Raw genomic sequence first — 23460 nt, forward strand, 5'->3', positions numbered from 1 at the left:
CTTACAATGCTCCCACCACACCCAACTCTTACACTGCTCGCCCCCACATCCAACTCTTACACTGCTCCCCCCACATCCAACTCTTACACTGCTCCCCCCACACCCAACTCTTACACTGCTCCCCACACCCAACTCTTACACTGCTCCTCCCATCCAACTCTTACACTGCTCTCCATGCCCAACTCTTACAAAGCTCCATCCCACACCCAACTCTTACACTGCTCCCCACACCCAACTCTTACCATGCTCCCCACACCCAACTCTTACACTGCTCCCCACACCAACTCTTACAATGCTCCCACCACACCCAACTCTTACACTGCTCCCCCCACAGCCAACTCTTACACTACTCCCGCAACACACATCTCTTATACTGCTCCCCTCAACACCAACTGTTACACTGCTCTCCCCACAGCCAACTCTTACACTGCTCCCCCCACACACAACTCTTACACTGCTCCCCCACAACCCAACTCTTACGCTGTTACCACATCCAACTTTTACACTACTTCTCCCCACTAAACTCTTACACTGCTCCCACCCCACCCAACTGTTTTACTGTTCTCCCCCAAAACCCAACTCTTACACCGCTTCTCCCCACACCCAACTCTTACACTGCTTCCTCCACACCCAACTCCTACACTGCTCCCGCCACACCACCTCTTACACTGCTCCCCCCGCACCTGTCTTTTACACTGCTCCACCACACCCAACTCTTAGACTACTCCAACCACACCCATCTTTTACACTGCTCCCACCACACCCAACTCTTTCACTGCTCCCACCATGACCAAATCTTTCCTCCCCATACATAACTCTTATGCTGCCCCCCACACCCATCGCTTACACTGCTCCCCCCTGCACTCAACTCTTACACTGCTCCCAAACACCCAAATCTTTCCTCCCTATACCCAACTCTTACACTGTTCCTCCCACACCCATCTGTTACACTGCCCCCCCCCACACCCAATTCTTACACTGCTCCCCAAATCCAACACTTACACTGCTCCCCCAAACCGAACTCTTACACGACTCCCACCACACCCAGCTCTTACACTGCTCCCCCCACACCCAACACTTACACTGCTCCCTACACCCAACGCTTACACTGCTCCCCACACCCAACTCTTACACTGCTCCCCACACCAAACTCTTACACTGCTCCCCCCACATCCAACTCCTTCACTGCTCCCCAAACCCAACTCTTACACTATTCCTCCCACACCCAACACTTACACTGCTCCCCACACCCAACTCTTACACTGCTCCCCACACCAAACTCTTACACTGCTCCCCCCACATCCACCTCCTACACTGCTCCCCACACCCAACTCTTACACTGCTCCCACCAAACCCTACTCTTACACTGCTCCCACCAAACCCAACTCTTACACTGATACCACATCAAACTCTTACACTGCTCCTCCCCACTAAACTCTTACACTGCTCCCACCACACCCAACACTTAAACTGCTCCCACCAAACCCAACTCTTAAACTGCTCCCACCAAACCCAAGTCTTACACTGCTCCCAACAAACCTAACTCTTACACTGCTCCCCCCACAACCAATTCTTACACTGCTCCCCCCCCCACACCCAACTCTTACACTGTTCCCCACACACCCAACTCTTAAACTGCTCCCCCCACACCCAACTCTTTTACTGCCCCCCCACACCCAACACTTACACACTGCTCCTGCCAAACCTAACTCTTACACTGCTCCCACCACACCCAACTCTTACAATGCTCCCACCACACCCAACTCTTACACTGCTCGCCCCCACATCCAACTCTTACACTGCTCCCCCCCACATCCAACTCTTACACTGCTCCCCCCACACCCAACTCTTACACTGCTCCCCACACCCAACTCTTACACTGCTCCTCCCATCCAACTCTTACACTGCTCTCCATGCCCAACTCTTACAAAGCTCCATCCCACACCCAACTCTTACACTGCTCCCCACACCCAACTCTTACCATGCTCCCCACACCCAACTCTTACACTGCTCCCCACACCAACTCTTACAATGCTCCCACCACACCCAACTCTTACACTGCTCCCCCCACAGCCAACTCTTACACTACTCCCGCAACACACATCTCTTATACTGCTCCCCTCAACACCAACTGTTACACTGCTCTCCCCACAGCCAACTCTTACACTGCTCCCCCCACACACAACTCTTACACTGCTCCCCCACAACCCAACTCTTACGCTGTTACCACATCCAACTTTTACACTACTTCTCCCCACTAAACTCTTACACTGCTCCCACCCCACCCAACTGTTTTACTGTTCTCCCCCAAAACCCAACTCTTACACCGCTTCTCCCCACACCCAACTCTTACACTGCTTCCTCCACACCCAACTCCTACACTGCTCCCGCCACACCACCTCTTACACTGCTCCCCCCGCACCTGTCTTTTACACTGCTCCACCACACCCAACTCTTAGACTGCTCCAACCACACCCATCTTTTACACTGCTCCCACCACACCCAACTCTTTCACTGCTCCCACCATGACCAAATCTTTCCTCCCCATACATAACTCTTATGCTGCCCCCCACACCCATCGCTTACACTGCTCCCCCCTGCACTCAACTCTTACACTGCTCCCAAACACCCAAATCTTTCCTCCCTATACCCAACTCTTACACTGTTCCTCCCACACCCATCTGTTACACTGCCCCCCCCACACCCAATTCTTACACTGCTCCCCAAATCCAACACTTACACTGCTCCCCCAAACCCAACTCTTACACTGCTCCCACCACACCCAACTCTTACACTGCTCCCCCCACACCCAACACTTACACTGCTCCCTACACCCAACGCTTACACTGCTCCCCACACCCAACTCTTACACTGCTCCCCACACCAAACTCTTACACTGCTCCCCCCACATCCAACTCCTTCACTGCTCCCCAAACCCAACTCTTACACTATTCCTCCCACACCCAACACTTACACTGCTCCCCACACCCAACTCTTACACTGCTCCCCACACCAAACTCTTACACTGCTCCCCCCACATCCAACTCCTACACTGCTCCCCACACCCAACTCTTACACTGCTCCCACCAAACCCTACTCTTACACTGCTCCCACCAAACCCAACTCTTACACTGATACCACATCAAACTCTTACACTGCTCCTCCCCACTAAACTCTTACACTGCTCCCACCACACCCAACACTTAAACTGCTCCCACCAAACCCAACTCTTAAACTGCTCCCACCAAACCCAAGTCTTACACTGCTCCCAACAAACCTAACTCTTACACTGCTCCCCCCACACACAACTCTTACACTGCTCCCCCCCCCACACCCAACTCTTACACTGTTCCCCACACACCCAACTCTTAAACTGCTCCCCCCACACCCAACTCTTTTACTGCCCCCCCACACCCAACACTTACACACTGCTCCTGCCAAACCTAACTCTTACACTGCTCCCCACACCCATCTCTTAAACTGCTTCCACCACACCCAACTCTTACAATGCTCCCACCAAACCCAACTCTTACACTGCTCCCCCCCCCACACCCAACTCTTTCACTGCTCCCCACACCCATCTCTTACACTGCTCCCACCACACCCAACTCTTACAATGCTTCCACCACACCCAACTCTTACACTGCTCACCCCCACACCCAACTCTTATACTGCTCCCCCCCACACCCATCACTTACACTGCTCCCCCGACACCAACTGTTACACTGTTCTCCACACAGCCAACTCCTACACTGCTCCCACCACACCCAACACTTAAACTGCTCCCACCAAACCCAACTCTTAAACTGCTCCCACCACACCCAACTCTTACACTGCTCCCCCCCACACCCAACTCTTACACTGCTCCCCACACCCATCTCTTACACTGCTCCCACCACACCCTACTCTTACAATGCTCCCACCACACCCAACTCTTACACTGCTCCCCACACCCATCTCTTACACTGCTCCCACCACACCTACAAAAGGGAAGCATCTACAATGCTCCCACCACACCCAACTCTTACACTGCTTGCCCCAACACCCATCTCTTACACTGCTCCCACCACACCCAACTCTTACAATGCTCCCACCACACCCAACTCTTACACTGCTCGCCCCCACACCCAACTCTTACACTGCTCCCCCCACACCCAACTCTTACACTGCTCCCCCCACACCCAACTCTTACACTGCTCCCCACACCCAACTCTTACACTGCTCCTCCCATCCAACTCTTACACTGCTCTCCATGCCCAACTCTTACAAAGCTCCATCCCACACCCAACTCTTACACTGCTCCCCACACCCAACTCTTACCATGTTCCCTACACCCAACTGTTACACTGCTCCCCACACCAACTCTTACAATGCTCCCACCACACCCAACTCTTACACTGCTCCCCCCACACCCAACTCTTACACTACTCCCGCAACACACATCTCTTATACTGCTCCCCTCAACACCAACTGTTACACTGCTCTCCCCACAGCCAACTCTTACACTGCTCCCCCCACACACAACTCTTACACTGCTCCCCCACAACCCAACTCTTACGCTGTTACCACATCCAACTTTTACACTACTTCTCCCCACTAAACTCTTACACTGCTCCCACCCCACCCAACTGTTTTACTGTTCTCCCCCAAAACCCAACTCTTACACCGCTTCTCCCCACACCCAACTCTTACACTGCTTCCTCCACACCCAACTCCTACACTGCTCCCGCCACACCACCTCTTACACTGCTCCCCCCGCACCTGTCTTTTACACTGCTCCACCACACCCAACTCTTAGACTGCTCCAACCACACCCATCTTTTACACTGCTCCCACCACACCCAACTCTTTCACTGCTCCCACCATGACCAAATCTTTCCTCCCCATACATAACTCTTATGCTGCCCCCCACACCCATCGCTTACACTGCTCCCCCCTGCACTCAACTCTTACACTGCTCCCAAACACCCAAATCTTTCCTCCCTATACCCAACTCTTACACTGTTCCTCCCACACCCATCTGTTACACTGCCCCCCCCACACCCAATTCTTACACTGCTCCCCAAATCCAACACTTACACTGCTCCCCCAAACCGAACTCTTACACGACTCCCACCACACCCAGCTCTTACACTGCTCCCCCCACACCCAACACTTACACTGCTCCCTACACCCAACGCTTACACTGCTCCCCACACCCAACTCTTACACTGCTCCCCACACCAAACTCTTACACTGCTCCCCCCACATCCAACTCCTTCACTGCTCCCCAAACCCAACTCTTACACTATTCCTCCCACACCCAACACTTACACTGCTCCCCACACCCAACTCTTACACTGCTCCCCACACCAAACTCTTACACTGCTCCCCCCACACCCAACTCTTACACTGCTCCCCACACCCAACTCTTACACTGCTCCCACCAAACCCTACTCTTACACTGCTCCCACCAAACCCAACTCTTACACTGATACCACATCAAACTCTTACACTGCTCCTCCCCACTAAACTCTTACACTGCTCCCACCACACCCAACACTTAAACTGCTCCCACCAAACCCAACTCTTAAACTGCTCCCACCAAACCCAAGTCTTACACTGCTCCCAACAAACCTAACTCTTACACTGCTCCCCCCACAACCAATTCTTACACTGCTCCCCCCCCCACACCCAACTCTTACACTGTTCCCCACACACCCAACTCTTAAACTGCTCCCCCCACACCCAACTCTTTTACTGCCCCCCCACACCCAACACTTACACACTGCTCCTGCCAAACCTAACTCTTACACTGCTCCCCACACCCATCTCTTAAACTGCTTCCACCACACCCAACTCTTACAATGCTCCCACCAAACCCAACTCTTACACTGCTCCCCCCCCCACACCCAACTCTTTCACTGCTCCCCACACCCATCTCTTACACTGCTCCCACCACACCCAACTCTTACAATGCTTCCACCACACCCAACTCTTACACTGCTCACCCCCACACCCAACTCTTATACTGCTCCCCCCACACCCATCACTTACACTGCTCCCCCGACACCAACTGTTACACTGTTCTCCACACAGCCAACTCCTACACTGCTCCCACCACACCCAACACTTAAACTGCTCCCACCAAACCCAACTCTTAAACTGCTCCCACCACACCCAACTCTTACACTGCTCCCCCCCACACCCAACTCTTACACTGCTCCTCACACCCATCTCTTACACTGCTCCCACCACACCCTACTCTTACAATGCTCCCACCACACCCAACTCTTACACTGCTCCCCACACCCATCTCTTACACTGCTCCCACCACACCTACAAAAGGGAAGCATCTACAATGCTCCCACCACACCCAACTCTTACACTGCTTGCCCCAACACCCATCTCTTACACTGCTCCCACCACACCCAACTCTTACAATGCTCCCACCACACCCAACTCTTACACTGCTCGCCCCCACATCCAACTCTTACACTGCTCCCCCCACATCCAACTCTTACACTGCTCCCCCCACACCCAACTCTTACACTGCTCCCCACACCCAACTCTTACACTGCTCCTCCCATCCAACTCTTACACTGCTCTCCATGCCCAACTCTTACAAAGCTCCATCCCACACCCAACTCTTACACTGCTCCCCACACCCAACTCTTACCATGTTCCCTACACCCAACTGTTACACTGCTCCCCACACCAACTCTTACAATGCTCCCACCACACCCAACTCTTACACTGCTCCCCCCACACCCAACTCTTACACTACTCCCGCAACACACATCTCTTATACTGCTCCCCTCAACACCAACTGTTACACTGCTCTCCCCACAGCCAACTCTTACACTGCTCCCCCCACACCCAACTCTTACACTGCTCCCCCACAACCCAACTCTTACGCTGTTACCACATCCAACTTTTACACTACTTCTCCCCACTAAACTCTTACACTGCTCCCACCCCACCCAACTGTTTTACTGTTCTCCCCCAAAACCCAACTCTTACACCGCTTCTCCCCACACCCAACTCTTACACTGCTTCCTCCACACCCAACTCCTACACTGCTCCCGCCACACCACCTCTTACACTGCTCCCCCCGCACCTGTCTTTTACACTGCTCCACCACACCCAACTCTTAGACTGCTCCAACCACACCCATCTTTTACACTGCTCCCACCACACCCAACTCTTTCACTGCTCCCACCATGACCAAATCTTTCCTCCCCATACATAACTCTTATGCTGCCCCCCACACCCATCTCTTACACTGCTCCCCCCTGCACTCAACTCTTACACTGCTCCCAAACACCCAAATCTTTCCTCCCTATACCCAACTCTTACACTGTTCCTCCCACACCCATCTGTTACACTGCTCCCCCCCACACCCAATTCTTACACTGCTCCCCAAATCCAACACTTACACTGCTCCCCCAAACCGAACTCTTACACGACTGACACCACACCCAGCTCTTACACTGCTCCCCCCACACCCAACACTTACACTGCTCCCTACACCCAACGCTTACACTGCTCCCCACACCCAACTCTTACACTGCTCCCCACACCAAACTCTTACACTGCTCCCCCCACATCCAACTCCTTCACTGCTCCCCAAACCCAACTCTTACACTATTCCTCCCACACCCAACACTTACACTGCTCCCCACACCCAACTCTTACACTGCTCCCCACACCAAACTCTTACACTGCTCCCCCCACATCCACCTCCTACACTGCTCCCCACACCCAACTCTTACACTGCTCCCACCAAACCCTACTCTTACACTGCTCCCACCAAACCCAACTCTTACACTGATACCACATCAAACTCTTACACTGCTCCTCCCCACTAAACTCTTACACTGCTCCCACCACACCCAACACTTAAACTGCTCCCACCAAACCCAACTCTTAAACTGCTCCCACCAAACCCAAGTCTTACACTGCTCCCAACAAACCTAACTCTTACACTGCTCCCCCCACAACCAATTCTTACACTGCTCCCCCCCACACCCAACTCTTACACTGTTCCCCACACACCCAACTCTTAAACTGCTCCCCCCACACCCAACTCTTTTACTGCCCCCCCACACCCAACACTTACACACTGCTCCTGCCAAACCTAACTCTTACACTGCTCCCCACACCCATCTCTTAAACTGCTCCCACCACACCCAACTCTTACAATGCTCCCACCAAACCCAACTCTTACACTGCTCCCCCCCCCACACCCAACTCTTTCACTGCTCCCCACACCCATCTCTTACACTGCTCCCACCACACCCAACTCTTACAATGCTTCCACCACACCCAACTCTTACACTGCTCACCCCCACACCCAACTCTTATACTGCTCCCCCCACACCCATCTCTTACACTGCTTCCCCGACACCAACTGTTACACTGTTCTCCACACAGCCAACTCCTACACTGCTCCTCCCCACTAAACTCTTACACTGCTCCCACCACACCCAACACTTAAATTGCTCCCACCAAACCCAACTCTTAAACTGCTCCCACCACACCCAACTCTTACACTGCTCCCCCCCACACCCAACTCTTACACTGCTCCTCACACCCATCTCTTACACTGCTCCCACCACACCCTACTCTTACAATGCTCCCACCACACCCAACTCTTACACTGCTCCCCACACCCATCTCTTACACTGCTCCCACCACACCTACAAAAGGGAAGCATCTACAATGCTCCCACCACACCCAACTCTTACACTGCTTGCCCCAACACCCATCTCTTACACTGCTCCCACCACACCCAACTCTTACAATGCTCCCACCACACCCAACTCTTACACTGCTCGCCCCCACATCCAACTCTTACACTGCTCCCCCCACATCCAACTCTTACACTGCTCCCCCCCACACCCAACTCTTACACTGCTCCCCACACCCAACTCTTACACTGCTCCTCCCATCCAACTCTTACACTGCTCTCCATGCCCAACTCTTACAAAGCTCCATCCCACACCCAACTCTTACACTGCTCCCCACACCCAACTCTTACCATGCTCCCCACACCCAACTCTTACACTGCTCCCCACACCAACTCTTACACTGCTCCCACCACACCCAACTCTTACACTGCTCCCCCCACACCCAACTCTTACACTACTCCCGCAACACACATCTCTTATACTGCTCCCCTCAACACCAACTGTTACACTGCTCTCCCCACAGCCAACTCTTACACTGCTCCCCCCACACACAACTCTTACACTGCTCCCCCACAACCCAACTCTTACGCTGTTACCACATCCAACTTTTACACTACTTCTCCCCACTAAACTCTTACACTGCTCCCACCCCACCCAACTGTTTTACTGTTCTCCCCCAAAACCCAACTCTTACACCGCTTCTCCCCACACCCAACTCTTACACTGCTTCCTCCACACCCAACTCCTACACTGCTCCCGCCACACCACCTCTTACACTGCTCCCCCCGCACCTGTCTTTTACACTGCTCCACCACACCCAACTCTTAGACTGCTCCAACCACACCCATCTTTTACACTGCTCCCACCATACCCAACTCTTTCACTGCTCCCACCATGACCAAATCTTTCCTCCCCATACATAACTCTTATGCTGCCCCCCACACCCATCTCTTACACTGCTCCCCCCCTGCACTCAACTCTTACACTGCTCCCAAACACCCAAATCTTTCCTCCCTATACCCAACTCTTACACTGTTTCTCCCACACCCATCTGTTACACTGCTCCCCCCACACCCAATTCTTACACTGCTCCCCAAATCCAACACTTACACTGCTCCCCCAAACCGAACTCTTACACGACTCCCACCACACCCAGCTCTTACACTGCTCCCCCCACACCCAACACTTACACTGCTCCCTACACCCAACGCTTACACTGCTCCCCACACCCAACTCTTACACTGCTCCCCACACCAAACTCTTACACTGCTCCCCCCACATCCAACTCCTTCACTGCTCCCCAAACCCAACTCTTACACTATTCCTCCCACACCCAACACTTACACTGCTCCCCACACCCAACTCTTACACTGCTCCCCACACCAAACTCTTACACTGCTCCCCCCACATCCACCTCCTACACTGCTCCCCACACCCAACTCTTACACTGCTCCCACCAAACCCTACTCTTACACTGCTCCCACCAAACCCAACTCTTACACTGATACCACATCAAACTCTTACACTGCTCCTCCCCACTAAACTCTTACACTGCTCCCACCACACCCAACACTTAAACTGCTCCCACCAAACCCAACTCTTAAACTGCTCCCACCAAACCCAAGTCTTACACTGCTCCCAACAAACCTAACTCTTACACTGCTCCCCCCCACAACCAATTCTTACACTGCTCCCCCCCACACCCAACTCTTACACTGTTCCCCACACACCCAACTCTTAAACTGCTCCCCCCACACCCAACTCTTTTACTGCCCCCCCCACACCCAACACTTACACACTGCTCCTGCCAAACCTAACTCTTACACTGCTCCCCACACCCATCTCTTAAACTGCTCCCACCACACCCAACTCTTACAATGCTCCCACCAAACCCAACTCTTACACTGCTCCCCCCCCCACACCCAACTCTTTCACTGCTCCCCACACCCATCTCTTACACTGCTCCCACCACACCCAAATCTTACAATGCTTCCACCACACCCAACTCTTACACTGCTCACCCCCACACCCAACTCTTATACTGCTCCCCCCACACCCATCTCTTACACTGCTCCCCCGACACCAACTGTTACACTGTTCTCCACACAGCCAACTCCTACACTGCTCCTCCCCACTAAACTCTTACACTGCTCCCACCACACCCAACACTTAAACTGCTCCCACCAAACCCAACTCTTAAACTGCTCCCACCACACCCAACTCTTACACTGCTCCCCCCCACACCCAACTCTTACACTGCTCCTCACACCCATCTCTTACACTGCTCCCACCACACCCTACTCTTACAATGCTCCCACCACACCCAACTCTTACACTGCTCCCCACACCCATCTCTTACACTGCTCCCACCACACCTACAAAAGGGAAGCATCTACAATGCTCCCACCACACCCAACTCTTACACTGCTTGCCCCAACACCCATCTCTTACACTGCTCCCACCACACCCAACTCTTACAATGCTCCCACCACACCCAACTCTTACACTGCTCGCCCCCACACCCAACTCTTACACTGCTCCCCCCACACCCATCTTATACACTGCTCCCCCCGACACCAACTGTTACACTGTTCTCCCCACAGCCAACTCCTACACTGCTCCCCCCACACCCAACTCTTACACTGCTCCCCGCACCAAACTCTTACACTGCTCCCCCACACCCAACTCTTACAGTGTTCCCCCCCACAACCAACTCTTAAACTGTTCCCCCCAAACCCAACTCTTACACTGCCCCCCCCACACCCAACTCTTACAGTGTTCCCCCCACACCCAACTCTTAAACTGCTCCCCCCACACCCAACTCTTTTACTGCCCCCCCACACCCAACTCTTACACACTGCTCCTGCCAAACCTAACTCTTACACTATTCCCCACACCCAACTCTTACAATGCTCCCACCACACCCAACTTTTACACTGCTCCCCACACCCATCTCTTACACTGCTCCCACCACACCCAACTCTTACAATGCTTCCACCACACCCAACTCTTACACTGCTCGCCCCCACACCCAACTCTTACACTGCTCCCCCCACACCCATCTCTTACACTGCTTCCCCAACACCAACTGTTACACTGTTCTCCACACAGCCAACTACTACAGTGCTCCTCCCCACTAAACTCTTACACTGCTCCCACCACACCCAACACTTAAACTGCTCCCACCAAACGCAACTCTTAAACTGCTCCCACCACACCCAACTCTTACACTGCTCCCCCCACACCCAACTCTTACACTGCTCCCCACACCCATCTCTTACACTGCTCCCATCACACCCTACTCTTACAATGCTCCCACCACACCCAACTCTTACACTGCTCCCCACACCCATCTCTTACACTGCTCCCACCACACCTACAAAAGGGAAGCCTCTACAATGCTCCCACCACACCCAACTCTTACACTGCTCGCCCCCAAACCCATCTCTTACACTGCTCCCACCACACCCAACTTTTACAATGCTCCCACCACACCCAACTCTTACACTGCTCGCCCCCACACCCAACTCTTACACTGCTCCCCCCACACCCATCTTATACACTGCTCCCCCAACACCAACTGTTACACTGTTCTCCCCACAGCCAACTGCTACACTGCTCCCCCCACACCCAAATCTTACACTGCTCCCCCACTAACCAACTCTTACACTGTTAACACATCCAACTTTTATACTGCTCTTCCCCACTAAACTCTTACATGACTCCCACCACAACCAACTTTTTTACTGATCTCCCCCAAAACCCAACTCTTACAGCGCTCCTCCCCACACCTAACTCTTACACTGCTCCCTCCACACCCAACTCTTTCACTGCTCCCTCCACACCACCTCTTACACTGCTTCCCCCCCACACAGGTCTTTTACACTGCTCCCCGCACACCCATCTCTTACACAGCTCCCAGCACACCCAACTCTTACACTGCTCCCACCACAACCAAATATTTCCCTTCTATACTCAACTCTTATACTGCTCCCTCCCACACCCAACTCTTACACTGCTCCCACCACACCCAAATCTTTCCTCCCCATACCAAACTCTTACGCTGCTCCCCCCCACACCCATCTCTTACACTGCTCCCCCCCCCACACCCAACTCTTACACTGCTCCCACCACATCCAAATCTTTCCTCCCCATACCCAACTATTACACTGCTCCCTCCACACCCATCTCTTATATTGCTTCCTCCACACCCATCCCTTACACTGCTCCCCCCCACACCCAATTCTTGCACTACTCCACAAACCAGACTCTTACACTGCTCCCCCAAGTCCAACTCTTACGCTGCTCCCATCACACCCAACTCTTACACTGCTCCCACCACATCCAAATCTTTCCTCCCCATACCCAACTATTACACTGCTCCCTCCACACCCATCTCTTATATTGCTTCCTCCACACCCATCCCTTAAACTGCTCCCCCCCACACCCAATTCTTGCACTACTCCACAAACCAGACTCTTACACTGCTCCCCCAAGTCCAACTCTTACGCTGCTCCCATCACACCCAACTCTTACACTGCTCCCCACACCCAACTCTTACACTGCTCCCGACACCCAATTCTTTCACTGCTCCCGACACCCAACTCTTACACTGCTCCCCACACCGAACGCTTACACTGCTCCCCACACCCATCTCTTACACTGCTCCCCACACCCATCTCTTACACTGCTCTGCACACCCATCTCTTACACTGCTCCCCCCCACACCCAACTCTTACAATGCTCCCCCCACACCCAACTCTTACACTGCTCCCCTCACACCCAACTTTTACACTGCTCCCCCCACATCTATCTCTTACACTGCTCCCCCGACACCAATTGTTACACTGCTCTCCCCACACCTAACTCTTACACTGCTCCCCCCACACCCAACTCTTACACTGCTCCTCCCATAACCCAACTCTTACACTGTTACCACACCCAACTTTTACACTGCTCTTACCAACTAAACTCTTACACTGCTCCCACCACACCCAACTCTTACACTGCTCCCACCACACCCAAATCTTTCCTCCCCATACCCAACTCTTACACTGCTCCCTCCACACCCATCTCTTACGCTGCTCCCCCACACCCATCTCTTACACTGCTCCCCCCACACCCATCTCTTACACTGCTCCCCCCCACATCCAATTCTTACACTGCTACTCAAACCCAACTCTTACACCACTCCTACCACACCCAGTTATTTCACTGCTCCCATCACACCCAACACTTACACTGCTCCCCCAAACCCAAATTTTACACTGTACCCCTAGATTCAACTCTTACACTGCTTGTACCACACCCAGCTCTTACACTGCTTCACACTCCAAGCTTGCCTCCCTTACATCACTCCCCCCACACCCAACTCTTACAATCCTCCCACTTAGATCTTTTACAACCCCCCCCCCCCCCCGGCAGATGTTTTACATTATTCACCCTAACACCAGCTTTCATAACCTGCCAAAAGGTTTTTAATTTGCCAAATTATCCTTCATAATTTCTCTATATACAGAATTATTCACCAGGATGGTTATTCCTTGGAAGAATGTTTGGAGTTTATCACAATTATCTATGGCAATACACTGCAGTCTATGCTTGCTATTGTGAGAGCCATGAACACACTCAACATTCAATATGGAGACCCTGCCCGGCAGGTGAGCATGAAAACATATGCAAAAGTGAATGCATGCATGAAATAACCACAGAGCAAGTGACACAGAAATGTAGCACCATGTGCTCCACACAGTGCAAGGTGATCACACAGCAGGACCGCTGACAGGCTTGCATTTAGTGTATTGTAGGAAGTGTTACTGCCCATTACTAGAGGATCTCAGTATCCCTCTAACCAGACTGTGCTCCAGCTCCTCCTACCAGCAGCAGCAGTGTTTACTGAAGCATTTCTGTTCACTGTCCAGGGGGAACTTAGTTCCACCTGCAAAAATAGCGCAGGAACTCCGTTCCCGTGCGTTCCCACTGGACTTGACCCCTGACAATCTGTAGCAATATTGTGTTGTGCTCTAGTCAATACCAATTAGATATTATGGTTGCCATTTAACAATGAACATCTCTGTGGGCGGACAGCATATGCTGTCTGCAATTAACATTGCACAAGCATTTCACCAGAAATACTTGTGCAATGCCGCCCTTGCTTACTGACGGCCAATCAACTGCTAGCAGAGGCTGCCAATCATGGATCGGAAAGACTTCAATATGTCACCTTTTTGAAGTGGACAGGTTATAAAATGTTCTGTTTTGAAAATACATTTCTTTCTGGGTAATTAAAACTTGTCTTCTTTCCATGAGAACATACTGAGGTAGGCTTAAGAGCGTGTATGTGTCTTGAGCGCTATATTGCAACTGTGTTTGTAGCGATGTTATGAGCCCAGTGTTTATCTCATGTGCAAGTTCATGAGCCTACCTCACTATGCTGTCATGGAAAGAACATACGTTTCAACAAAAGAGACAGAGAGAATAGGGTAACATTGATAATAGAAGTGCACTGGAACCATTTTTGAACAATTGTATGCACTGAATCAAGAAAGTTCACTGTTGACTTCCAAAAAAAAGCTAAAAATAAATTAGAAAGCTAGAATCTTTAACAACCAACAAGAAAATGCTTAATCTTAGTTTGTCCGATGATAATCTTCTTAATGTTCATAAAACACCCCATTTACCAGTTATTCCAAAATCAACCAATAAGGGCTAATCGTACATTGATAACAAAAATATAGTAAAGTCCATAATGTTCTGAGCATAACTGTTACCTGCAAACGGGCCACGTGTTATTGGTAGAGATGGACGAATGTTTCTAAAATTCAAAATTTTACAACAAATTTTTATACATTTGTTCGTTCTAAACGAATTTCGAATGTGTAGTTATGTATTTTATATCACATTCAGTTTTGAAATGTAATATTCGGATTTGAATGTGACATTTGAATTGGAATATAACATTCGAATTCGAAATAGTATTTCTAGTCTACAACTGTTTTATAAATGTAACATTCGAATTCGAAATAGTATTTCTAGTCTAATACTCTGTTTTATAAATTTAATATATTCAAATTTAAATGCTACAATCGAATTGGAATGTCACATTTGAATTTGAAATAGTATTTCTAGTCTACAACTGTGTTTTATAAATGTAATATTCGAATTTGAATACCACATTCGAATTCAAATGTCACATTTAAATTCGAATATTACATTCTAAAACTGTAAATAACATTCGATAATAGAATTTTTATGAATATTCGTTCTTATCAACATTCGATTATGTAAATAAAACTTTTACAATAACATTCAAATTTGAATATAAACACATTCGCCCATCCCTGGTTATTTTCTTGCCCTCAGGATGATGCCCGTAAACTCATGCATCTAGCAGACACTATCGATGAGGGTTCCATGCCTAAAGAAATGTCTGACATCATTGGACGCCTTTGGAAGGACACAGGAATCCAGGCATGCTTTGACCGTGCATCTGAGTACCAGCTGAATGACTCGGCTGGATAGTGAGTTTCATCTACCTGCTGCTACACTCTTCTATTATAGATATAGTATACCCCCAGTATAATCTACTAGTCCATTCCCCGCTATATGCTACAAATTATTGTACCTAACTGCTTGGTCTAATATACAGCTCTCTCAGATGACTATTCTGCAACTTTGAATCCTCCAAAGACTTGAGTTTTTGAGTAGCACAATGCTGATAAAGAATCTGATGTTTTCTCGTCTAATTTTGTCCCCAGTTATCTAAATGACTTGGAGAGGTTGGTGACCCCTGGATATGTCCCTACTGAGCAGGACGTGCTGAGGTCTAGAGTGAAGACCACCGGTATTATTGAGACCAACTTTGGTTTAAAAGATCTCAACTTTAGGTAAACACCCCTGTTAGTTTCTTCTCTGCACTCATGTTCTGTTCCCTAGGGCGAGTTTACAATTTGGCAGGTGTAAAGGTATTAAAGGGAAACTATCATGGGTCAGATAGAGTATACAATTTAGTTTTCAATGTACTTCTATTATCAAATTGTGTACAATATTATTTTATATACACACTTTCTGAGGCACCAGGTCCTACTAAGTATGTGCAAGAGTACACAGTATATACGTATGTGTTTTGTGATTGGCTGATTGCTGTCACATGAAACAGGGAGCTGGGAAAACAGAAGTAACTTTAAACTTTGTCAGAAAAACACTACCAAGCAGTTGAAACTTAGACTAAGTGATATTGTATTGTCTTTTTATTATGCATTTCTCGATTATGCCATTCCACTGTATTTAATGGTCCTTTAAGTATTAAAGTGATGGTAAATCTTAGCGTTAAGAACAAATAAAGGGGACTTTCGGTCATGAAGTATAAAATAGCCGTACGAGCCAATGTATGGGAAGTTACCTTATTTAGGTATATTTTTGTAATTGAAATAGCTGTCTCTTCTAATTGAAACCCCAACGCCAGTGTAATGGGTTGAGCTTGCATACAGAGTGCAGACCTCATTAGTGTATGTCTCTATATTTACAGAAAATCTTCCTTATCTTATCTCTCTATACACAATACTCTCTATAACCAATACTTATAGAACATTATAGTACCTCTCTGTCAAACCCCCAACTGGGAGGTTGATTTTTTTTCTACACCTTCTTATTTAAAGAACCTTTCAGAATAGCTGGGGATAAAAAAAAGACAACAACTGCTATTTTCAAAAACAAAATAAAGGTAAAGGAGTGGTTTGAAATTAATTTAATACACTGCAGCAGGTAAAAGGGATTATTTGAAACACAGTAATGGAGAGAGAAAAATCAATACGTCATCCCATTAAATACTCTTTCATGTATTGCCTAACTTTGTCTGTCTCTGGTACAACGGTTTGCACTCTGTTTCTGCCTATTTGCAGGATGTTTGATGTTGGCGGTCAGCGCTCAGAACGCAAGAAGTGGATCCATTGCTTTGAAGGCGTGACCTGCATTATCTTCATTGCTGCCCTGAGTGCGTACGACATGGTGTTGGTGGAGGATGATGAGGTGGTGAGTGTAAAGATGGGAATGGAGATGCAACCCATGATACATGGAAAAGTCAGTTTGGCCTGTGCATCACAACAGGAGAGAAATAGCAGGGACAGAAAACAGTTTGACAACAACGCATTTTGAGCAGGGAAATGTATGATATTTGTTGTACTTAGACATTAAACAATAACTGCATAAAATGTATTAAATGTTTTTAATGGGATAGATAGATAGATATATATATGATAGATAGATAGATAGATGATAGATAGAATAAATCTATTCTAAAGGTTGCATTTTTTTAACCCTTTTTATATGGCATCCATTATATTCCTGACCAACTGTATACTGCAGCAAGCTAACAACCATTTTGCTGCCATAAAACACAACATACCAATGTGATAACCACTCTAAAATCAAATTCTTACTGCTTCTGCTGCTAGTATTAGCTGGTTACAAGGGGTTGGATAATGCCCCCCAATTCCTCCTTTAGAGGCTGAAATACACAGCTAGAAATGATTACATACTACGCACACCATGTGAATATATGGCTTTAGTTTCACATGCATATTGCCATCACTATTGTTGCAAATTTTACAGGATAAACCTGATCTGAGACCTCAGTCCTGCCCTATTCAGGGTATCTACCAAATGTGATAAAAACAATACTTCTGCAGGGCAACAGAATTAACTGCATACTCACTACCTATGGTTGCCTAAGAATATATGAGTAAATACTGATAGCAAGTATACACACATAACTGCATACTGTGCCATAAAGAGCAGTCCATGCAAGCCACAGACCCCTTAAAGGGACATGAAACCCAACATTTTTCTCTCATGATTTAGGTACTTCTATTATCAAATTTGTTTAATTCTCTTGGTATCATTTGTTGAAGGAGCAGCAATGCACTACTGGTTTCTAACTGTGGTGAGCCAATGACAATCAGTATATATATGCAGCCACCAATCAGCAGCTAGAACCTAGGTATTTTGCTGCTCCTGAGCTTTACTAGATAGACCTTTCAGCAAAGGATAACAAGAGCAGGAAGCAAATTAAGTAATAGGAGTAAATTGGAAAGTTGTTTAAAATTGTATGCTCTGTCTGAATCATGAACCCCTTGAGTGCTAAAGACGGCTCTGAGCTGTCGCAGAGTTTCCCACTCTGGTGCTAACGACGAATCAGAGCCGTCGCTAGCACTCTCCCACCTTGAGGGAGACCTGAGGGCTCCCACCCGCTACTACCCCGGCGATCGGGCCTGCATAGTGACAGGCATCGCCGGGCTTCACGTTTTGCACGGTGACATCACCGGCAATGACGTGATGACGTCACTGCGCAATGACGTGATGACGTTCACTGCACAACTTTATTAAAAATGTACAATACAAAGTATAGGGAAAGAGGGCATGCTGCTTAGACGTCTCTATCTCAGGCATCTAAGCAGCTACAGATCCCAAAAGACCCACCGTTGGAAAGGTAATCGCCTAACCTTTCCAACTGATCTGAAAAAAAAAATACAAAAGTTAAAAAAAAAAATTTTTTAAAAAAATTCCAAAAAAACTTAAATCACCTTAGCACCCAGGTGGGAAAGTGCTTAGCACTCAAAGGATTAAGTACAATTCCCAATCCACACTTCTTCTGCAAGGAAGTCCCATCTCTTTAAATCCAGCCCTAAATTTTATAACATAACAAAAGTAATGAAAAGAGAATTACATTTTATCTTTATAAAAAAATATTGAAGTATTATTGCTAATTATAATCATCCTCATTGCAATAATAATCACAATCACAAATTAAATATTTCAGGATTAAAGATAATCTATTAAAACACGAAACAGTCGAGACTGCAAACGTCTATAATTATTATTTATTTAACAGATAAAACATCCTAACAGTAAAATTTTAAGATTGGAGACAGTTAAAAACAAATAATAATTCAGTCCAGCGAAAGGGACATAATACTCATATGCTAAATCACATGAAAGTAATGCAGCATAACTGTAAAAAGCTGACAAGAAAATATCACCTGAGCATCTCTATGTAAAAAGAGAAGATATTTTACCTCAAAATGTCTTCAGCACACTAGAGTAAGTGCTGTGTAAATAGCTATACTTCAGCTGCTGTGCAGCTGCAAGTTGAAAAAAACAAAAACTACTTAAACTGAATAGGAAAATAACATGACTGTGCCTGCACATGACAGGTGCACACTCCCTAGTTTGTCCTGGGACTAGCATTCTGACTGGCTGCTTAAAGTCTCTTTACAGTGGGGTGTGAATACATAGGACATGTGAGGTAAAATATCTTTCTTTTTTACATAGAGTTGTTCAGGTGATATTTTTTAGTGAGCTTTTTATAGCTGTGCTGCATCACTTTTATGTGCTTTAATATTTGGGTATCATGTCCCTTTTATCATGTGATGCACTTTTATTTATCCTTATTATTTATTTAAAGAAATATTATCTGTAAAAGACACCTATGGATACTTGTACAGGGAACAATGGCGGTAGCCTGTTCAAAGAAAGATGGTGGAAAATTCATAGTAGTTGCTTTTGTCCTCTTTCAGAATCGAATGCATGAGAGTCTGCATCTCTTCAATAGTATTTGTAACCATCGATACTTCGCTACCACCTCCATTGTACTCTTCCTTAATAAGAAGGATGTCTTCACAGAGAAGATTAAGAAAGCCCATCTTAGTATCTGCTTCCCAGATTATGATGGTGAGAAAACCCTGGTGTTGGACTTTTGTGCATTTCCACTACCAATGGCATTAACCCATCTTCTTTTCACATAATTTCCTTTTCTATTTCACTGCAGGTCCCAACACGTATGAAGATGCAGGAAATTACATCAAAACTCAGTTTCTGGAGTTGAACATGAGACGAGATGTGAAAGAAATATACAGTCATATGACCTGCGCCACTGACACAGAGAACGTCAAATTTGTGTTTGATGCCGTGACAGACATTATCATCAAGGAGAATCTGAAAGACTGTGGTCTTTTCTGAAGAGGTATGAGTATCTGATGGTCACAATAGCACAGATATCTCTGCTTGTTCACAGAACAATTATCCTACCCAGCACAACAATGTACACAACAATGTTAATAGTACCAGGTAGGAGAACTCAGCAGTACATGCAAGGAATGTCTACACTGAGTCCACAAGCAGGTCGCTTGCAGCGGGAAGTTGCATGCTAAAGCTTTATGGTCCACTGCTGAAAAATAGCCCTAGGGGTGGCCCACTTTAATAATATTTTACTGCATTCACTTTTAAAAGTAAAATATTATATAAGGGCACCTGTGAGTACAAATTAAACTATGATCACATCCTTAAAAGCGGGGGAGGACTCACAACTTTTGGCGTAGGGGGCAAGTACTACCCATTGGCTCAGGTATATTAACCCCCCCCCTTTTAATATGCTATATTTTAAATTTCACGAAATAGCAAAATGGTAGCAGGTCCTCAGTTATTATGTGGCCTCTTTTATGACATGCATGTAGGGCATGCTACTTCTATAATAACTAGGACCTATGGGGAGTACATATAGAAACCCAACCGCTAAAGTGCATAGTAAATTGGGAACTGGGCTGGGCAGGCACAGTTCTGTCAACAAAGCGTGGCAGTTTAGAGCACACAGTATGATGTGAATATATCAACAGTACAAACAAACTCTACAAACCCATATATATATAAACATATGTTTATATACACATGCTGTAGACAGACAGACATACATACAGACAGATACACATTGAAATTGAAAATAAATTTGCACGGGCCCTAATCAATCAGCAAGAGTGACCTGGGGGGCAGTTGCCATCCTGCCCCCCTGACCCAGTCCACCCCTACTTAAGAGCATAATTAAGGGATAAAAAACATAATTGACTTTAAACTTTAATGATTCAGACATTGTGTACAATAAAAAAAGGACTTTCCAATTTACTCCGATGATCAAATTTACCTAATTTTCTTGGTCTCTATTGCTGAAAATTATCTTAAGCACTTTATGGCAGCAGTGCTTGCCACAATGTTTGCAACAATGGTTACACATATGGCTCTCAAGCAGGGATAGGCAAGATGTCCGTACACTGACACTGGTGTCCGTGACTGGCCCTTGCAGTGTCAGCCGCCCATTTTGCTGTGGGGAGGGAGGTGTAAGACAGATGAATACTGGTCCTGACTCCTCCTTAACACACGCGGCGCCACGTTTTGCAGCGTTGTTGCCACTCCCACATGATGCCACTTAGTACCAGAAAATTACTCTGAGTGAGACAGAGAGAGAGGGAAGATTCAAGAAGCAAGCTGCCACTGTGTCCCTGGAGCTTTAAATGCAAAGGTAAAGCACTTTAACCAGCACCTGAGGTTTATTATAAGTAGTATTTAAATAGAAAGAAAAGATATAGTAAGGTTGTGAATCATAACCTTAGTATATCTTTTCTTTCTGATTAAATAATAGAAAAGGGAAAAAAATTTGTGTGAATAAAATTAGTGGCTTGTCAAGAGACTGCTAGCAATATTGGGTGATAAGTTATGGAATAAATAAAGCCTGAGTGAAATACTGGATGTGTATCTTCTGCATCTGTATAATAACACCCAGCTCTATACAAAGACACAGAAGTGACACTGGCACATGTATATAGCCAGACAAGGGCTGGTTATAGGATCAGTGGTATCTGCATCAGTATAATAAAATTCAGCACTATAAAATAATAGTTTTAATTGTAAATGTACCTTGGTGTCCTTCACTAAAAGTAATTAATTTAGAAAATGTCCGCCACAGCCTTGGCTCGTGCCTATCCCTGCTCTCAAGATATGTGAACAATCCATGGTTTTTTAAAAGCTGAATGCCACCAATATGACCTGTTCAATGACAAGAAACCAACATTATTCCAAACGTGTTCCAAAAGTCTGTATATTTCCTTTGATACTCACTTGATATTGACTTTATCAAACACTTATGTTGAATAATGCAACCTGAATTTGATAAAAATCAACATAAGCCTCCCTGATTGTTATTTTAACTACTAGCAAAGTTTATGATTTTCTTTCCAACAGATAACCTCAAATTTCTACTGGAGGCTCTGACCCAACCTTCCTCTTGCCCCAGAATTCCAAAAACCATGGAGTGTCTCTCCCATCTCCTAAAAAGGGGCTTGCAGCTACTTGAGACAGAGGAGTGAAAGATATCGTCTATAAACCCTCCTGCACACCAGTCTTAACTTCCCCATCTTAATGGGAGTGCAAAGACTTTATATTCTAATTCTTCTAATTATGTCAATCTTCATCCATTCATTGGCTTCTAAGTTCCCTTGAAATGCATTAGAATTTTGGGAAATAACCAAAGAATTGTATATTTTAAATTGACTAAGAGGAATCATTAATAGACATTCAGATGTGGTCAGGCCTTTGTATTAAGAAATGTACAATATTTCTTTCCTGTTTTTAAAAATGCAATTCAATTGTACCCATTATAAGGGTCTAATAGGCAGTTTGGCTTAGAGAGATCATTCATAATGTGTGGGATGGCACACTGACCTCAAGCAGGCCAATTTAAAAGGGACTCATAATGTAAGGTTTTGCCAGCCGATCTCATAACAAACTTTTTAGTAGGCAGGAGAGCACTGAAAATGTGACCTTTTAATAAATATGAGGTCAGCATTAGAGATTGTCTCACATATTTTAACAAATTATATCCTTGTGTGACCTGCATTGGATGTACTGAATCAGCCACAGACCACACAAGAAAAAGCTTATTTTCTATTGCTAAATTTTTCATAAA

General features: G+C 47.1%; 1 protein-coding gene across 1 annotated transcript in view; it reads left to right on the top strand.

The window, feature by feature from the left end:
- The window catches only part of GNAT1 (G protein subunit alpha transducin 1), a 61406-nt gene extending 38565 nt beyond the window's left edge, over positions 1–22841 (top strand). Inside the window, exons 3-9 of the mRNA XM_053689035.1 lie at positions 14191–14332; positions 16035–16192; positions 16430–16558; positions 17573–17702; positions 20246–20399; positions 20497–20691; positions 22737–22841. Coding sequence (XP_053545010.1) covers positions 14191–14332; positions 16035–16192; positions 16430–16558; positions 17573–17702; positions 20246–20399; positions 20497–20687 — 904 coding nt within the window. The 3' untranslated portion in view covers positions 20688–20691; positions 22737–22841. The remainder of the gene's footprint in view (positions 1–14190; positions 14333–16034; positions 16193–16429; positions 16559–17572; positions 17703–20245; positions 20400–20496; positions 20692–22736) is intronic.
- The last annotated feature ends 619 nt before the right edge of the window (positions 22842–23460 follow it).

The sequence above is a fragment of the Bombina bombina genome, chromosome 7, assembly GCF_027579735.1.
Source record: "Bombina bombina isolate aBomBom1 chromosome 7, aBomBom1.pri, whole genome shotgun sequence".
In the NCBI taxonomy this organism is placed as follows: Eukaryota; Metazoa; Chordata; class Amphibia; order Anura; family Bombinatoridae; genus Bombina; species Bombina bombina.